This window comes from Ursus maritimus, unplaced genomic scaffold (genome assembly GCF_017311325.1).
Source record: "Ursus maritimus isolate PB19 unplaced genomic scaffold, ASM1731132v1 scaffold_6, whole genome shotgun sequence".
Classification (NCBI taxonomy): domain Eukaryota; kingdom Metazoa; phylum Chordata; class Mammalia; order Carnivora; family Ursidae; genus Ursus; species Ursus maritimus.
In genome coordinates this window covers 38,056,123-38,061,409 of record NW_024426774.1, presented here as the reverse complement: position 1 = coordinate 38,061,409, position 5,287 = coordinate 38,056,123, and the positions used below count along the sequence as shown (strand labels likewise).

Sequence of the window (5,287 nt, the reverse complement as noted above, 5' to 3'; positions counted from 1 at the left end):
GGATAGCTAAAGTGGAATGAGAAGAGGCCATGACTCTCAAAGAGAGTTAAACAAGTAATCTACAAAGAATGACACCTGAAGTCATGTCAAGCAAGAACAGAACACTACTCTCAACTGTTCAGCCTTACTCTATGCTCCTAGAATTGCTCTCAGCGACTTCTCTTGGGTCATGTAGGTTAAAACAGACCCAAGATTTTAGAATTAATCACAGAATTCTGTTCCTTGACTACTGAAGCTGCAAAACTGTCTCTCTTGGCCAGCACAGAGATTTTAAAGTTCATATGGAAGAATAAACGATGTGGAAGACTATTTTGAAAAAGCATGACAGGGTCAGGGGAAGATATCAGAGGACACTTGCTTTTCCAAGTATTAACGCTGTTACAGCACTGACCTCTAGACTGTGCGAGATAATAAAGAACATAAGTCCACCCAATTTCTAAGAAAGTACTGATCAGCCATGTCTAGCCTCACAACATAAAGAAATAACCAAAGACCAAATCAGCAAAAATCCATGATCTCTTTTGTAAACTTTTTTTCAAGAGGTTGTTTGAATGAACAATTATTTCAGATGTTTAAAAAATTTTTAAGCCCAGGGCGCCTGGGTGGCTCAGTCGTTAAGCGTCTGCTTTAGGCCCACGGCATGATCCCAGGGTCCTGGGATCGAGCCCCTTATCAGGCTCCCTCCTCCACTGGGAGCCTACTTCTTCCTCTCTCACTCCCCCTGCTTGTGTTCCCTCTCTCACTGGCTGTCTCTCTGTCAAATAAATAAAATCTTTAAGAAAAAAAAAAATTTAAGCCCGGGGGGGAAGGAGAAGGTTCAAACTTTGAATATGTACAAAGTTCCAGAAATACCAGAAGGTATTCCTGTCAACCAAGCAGTAAATAGCTGAAAATTCTGTGACTCCTTGTTTTGTGGTCTAAAAAGAGCCACAACTAACTATAACCCCTTGGGTTCTGTGTCATGACCATCCTATGTTTATGTTTTTAGTATTGGAAGTCAGAGCTCAATAGCTGCAGCAGTGTAGGCTGTCACAGCCCACCCTCTGTCCACAGGACCACCACAGTTACCTCTGCCCAAGAAGCCTCTCCCATTTACCCTCATGTGCCACACAAAAGTGGGTACTAAATGAGAACATTTAACTCGGAAGGGATAAAAATCCAACTCTACAAATTAATGTTAAAGGAAACTAGTAAACACACATTTGGCAAGTTCTACTGAATTATAAGATATTTTCAAGATGAAAACAACCTGCTTTTACAAGTATTCCGTAAGATAAACTGAAATATTGTTTAAAACTCTTACCGGCTTCTTTGGCAATGGAACAGGATAAGGTGGGGAACCAAGAACCATCTCAAAGAGTTTGTCTGAGTAAGGTATGGTTTTCTCTACACTTTCCCGGAAATGGGAATCCCATTTGGCATACAGTATAGTGCCACCGATACCTCCACCAACAAACAAAAGGCCAGCTCCAGCAATTTTGCCAGGGGACAACCTAAGTGAAAGAAACAGGAAACACATTTTTATTTCTTGGCTCTCCCATACCTACTTCTTAGACCAATTTAAGAGTCTCAGAGACCCCTAACCTCTACCCGTCTACTGCTGATTCAGATCACAGCAGCCAAGTTTATTACTACAGCTGCATATTACCTTTCCTTGATTTGTTTTAAAACATGTCTACAACAGAAAGTAACATTTACTTATGGATAACTATATTTTTTAAGTACAGTAATATCTAGAATAGGAAGAATGAAGTATCTACCCTGTAACAGTTAAAATTCAAGATGTTAAAAAAAAATTCAAGATGTTCACAATCATGAGATTTTCTCTGAATCCAAAAAAAGAAATATCACTAACTTTTAAAGCTCCTCTCCCCTTAATAAAACATTTCTATAAATAAACCCTTTACAAAAGAAAGACAATACAAAAATACAAATATCAGGTAAAACAAATACTTTTAAAATTACAATATGCTGAGCTCTGGATATAAATCTATTAGTCACAGAATGGAAGACAGCACATGGGGGAGGGAGGCTGTCTACCTTGGATGCCATCCAACTACAAAAGAATCAAAAGGAGCATCAAAACAAATTTTCACCTACAAATAAATAATGCTCCAAACATTACAGCAAAGCTCCAGTGTATGTACCCCTTAACAAAAAAGATTTTAAGCAGTTATTCCCATATTCATGGGAACAGATACACACACATCTCTTTACACACAGTTAAAAGCTCGTTTACAGGGAGACGCACCACATACCTAGAACCACCTGAAGTTGAGTATCTACGGCATGGTCGTAATGGACGGAGGACAAATTTCCCACAGAGACAACTCTAGAGAGGAAGGAGAAAACATCACAACCAATGGAGAAGGAATCTGGAAAGCTTTTAGGGTGGTAACTTAGATGTAGTATTTTTATTACACATGTCTTTGTTAAACAAAAAATTATTTTATTTTCAGAAATCAATTTACCATGAAACATTCTTATAGACCCTTAACAACAGTACCCCAAGGCTCATATAAGATTATTTTTAAGATTAAAAAAATGATTATCAGATTATGATCAATTAGCACTTTTAAGTGTTATACACACTACGTTATTTCTTGGATACAATTGGAATTTGCCATATGCTTTCTTAATTGGCAAGAAAAAATAAAATAATATAAAATATCTGTTTTTACTTAGTAAGCTTAATTTAGACATCTGAAAAATCACCCACAGAGAACACTGCGTTGTAGGATGTATATGAATCCACTCGGGAGAGATCCAGTCTTAGTTTAATTTATCTAGAAAACCAAATTTCCCATCTGTAAGATAATTATGGGGCCAGTCATTTCCTAGAGGCAGTCATTTAAATCTAAAGTTCATCTTAGGGGGCACTTGGGTGGCTCAGTCAGTTAAGTGGCTGCATTCAGCTCAGGTCATGATCTCAGGGTCCTGGGATAAAATCTTTTTAAAAAAGTAATAAAAGCTCATCTTGGTTTGCCTTAAACTAAAAGTCAAAAAAATTTTTTTAAAGATTTTGTTTATTTATTTGAAAGAGAGAGAGCATGAGTAGGGGGGAGGAGGCAGAGGAAGGAGCAGACCCCTGCTGAGCAGAGAGCCTGATGCAGGGCTCTATCCTAGGGTCCTGAGATCATGACCTGAGCTGAAAGCAAGACACTTAACGACTGAGCCACCCAGGCGCCCCAAAAGTCAAAAATTTTAAGAAAATTGTAACATTATAAATGCTCAAGTAAATACTTCCAAGAAACTAGTCTATCTTTACTCAGAAGCAAATGATCAAACACTTCAAAATTTGTTTTAATCAAAGTAAAGCACATAAATACAAATGTTTCTTACGATATGTGAATCCCTGAAATAAAACAAATGAACACCTATCAAAATACTATTGGGGAAGCTTTTGATAAACTTAAAATCATTCACAGCAATCAATCTGAAATTTCAAATTTATTGCCATCACTATCATGCTTCTTTATACCAAGTAGAAAATCAAACTGCAACAAGGCAAGGGAGAAAAACGCATTCTCTGGGTTCCTTGATGAAACTGCATTCACAGAATATCAGAAAAACACAACTGCCTTTTAGAAATATCTTAAATTCAGAGAAACTAGATCATATAATCAAAGGCCACATAAAATTACTCTAGAATTACAGTTGCAATTTATGCTCTAAGCCTAAAGGTAAACCTTAATATCTTAACACATTTAGGAAAAAAGCATAAGACAACAAGCTAGATGTTTTAGGGAAAAAAGCATAAGACAACAAGCTAGATGTTTTACAGTATGTAAAGAAGCTATAGTTGGTATTTTAAAAGCATTTTGATTATTATCTTACGTGTAGAATTCTCAACATCTTTCAACTGCATTTAACAGAAAAGCACGTTTTCCTACTGTTCTGTGAAGTGGATTATATGACATTTTAAACAGAACTGCATCATTTTTGTATGTCAACAACTCCATTTTGTTGATTTAGAAAAGAAGTATTAGGAAACCATTAAAGTTGTATTTAAGATTCTATACTTTCAAAGGTACAAAGTATTCAAGTCAAAAATTAAGACACTGTTCACGGTGGATAATCAGCTAACTGGAATATCAAGCAGCAAACATAACAGCGGAAAACTGAGTCTGGGAAGTACAAAACCAAATTAACGCTACAACTCAAGAATACCTTATTTTATGTCAGTATTTATTTTTTAACCTGTTTTTTTTTCCATCTTCTGCTTTCTCTTATCTTCACCCTCTTCCCTCTCTTGACAGAATATATCTGATGTGACCGTAAGTTTACAGTTCCCAGTATTAAGAAAATTAAAACATAAAATTTAAAAATCAAAATTCAAAAGATTTAGTTGCATATAGTGGTCTCCCTCACAACTTTGTCCCCTAACCACTCAGATCCCTTCTCCATAAGCAACTAATGCTGTATCAGTTTCTTATATATCCAGAGATATTTTGTGAGAGAATTCCCAAAACACCCCCTTAACACAAATACCATAATATACACCCAGTTCTGAACTGAAGTCCATTCAACAATATGTATTTGTGATCCTTCTATATCAGTAAGTGAACTCTTCCTAGTGGGTTTTACGGAGATTCATTATTCCACTGTATGGATGTTATTTCACGTACTTAACCAGCCCCCTTTTGATGGACAGGGGGTTTATTCTACATTTTTGTTATAATAAATAACGCTGCCTGGGAAATATACATCATTTTGGGTCAATTCTTAAAGTAAAATTTGCAATGTTGATAAATATTGCCAAAGTAGCCAAAATGTCTTCTAGTAATAAGAGAGTATGTTCTCTCACAGCCTGCCGAACACACACATTTAGTGCAGTTTTAATCACAATTTCCTTTATTATGACTGAGTATCTTTTCATGTATTTACGATGTTATTTCCTTTTGTATGAATGATCAGAGCATATCCTTTGACCCACTTTTATTATCTTTTTATTTTTATTATTGCTGTTCACATGAACTTTTTTCCTAAAATAAAATAAAGGTATGCCTAGGTGGCTCAGTCGGTTAAGCATCTGCCTTCGGCTCAGGTCATGATCCCAGGGTCCTGGGATCAAGTCCCACATCCCACATCGGGCTCCTTGCTCAGCAGGGAGCCTGCTTCTCCCTCTGCCTGCCGCTGCCCCTGGTTGTGCCCCACCTCGGTAATTAATAAAACTGTTTAATGAATGCCCTGAAACAAATAATACATTATATGTTAATAATAATAAATAAAAAGAATAAAAATAAAAGCCAAATTCCACTGGGGGGGAGGAAACTGTTTAGTTAAT

General features: G+C 36.4%; 1 protein-coding gene across 2 annotated transcripts in view; it reads right to left on the bottom strand.

Annotated features, from left to right (window-relative positions):
- IMMT (inner membrane mitochondrial protein) overlaps positions 1-5,287 on the bottom strand; it is a 41,363-nt gene that overhangs the window by 23,690 nt on the left and 12,386 nt on the right. For both annotated transcript variants that reach the window (XM_040623229.1, XM_008700087.2), the window contains exons 2-3: positions 2,259-2,332; positions 1,304-1,493 (exon numbers count right to left, since the gene is read on the bottom strand). In XM_040623229.1, the coding sequence (XP_040479163.1) occupies positions 1,304-1,493; positions 2,259-2,332 (264 nt within the window). The remainder of the gene's footprint in view (positions 1-1,303; positions 1,494-2,258; positions 2,333-5,287) is intronic.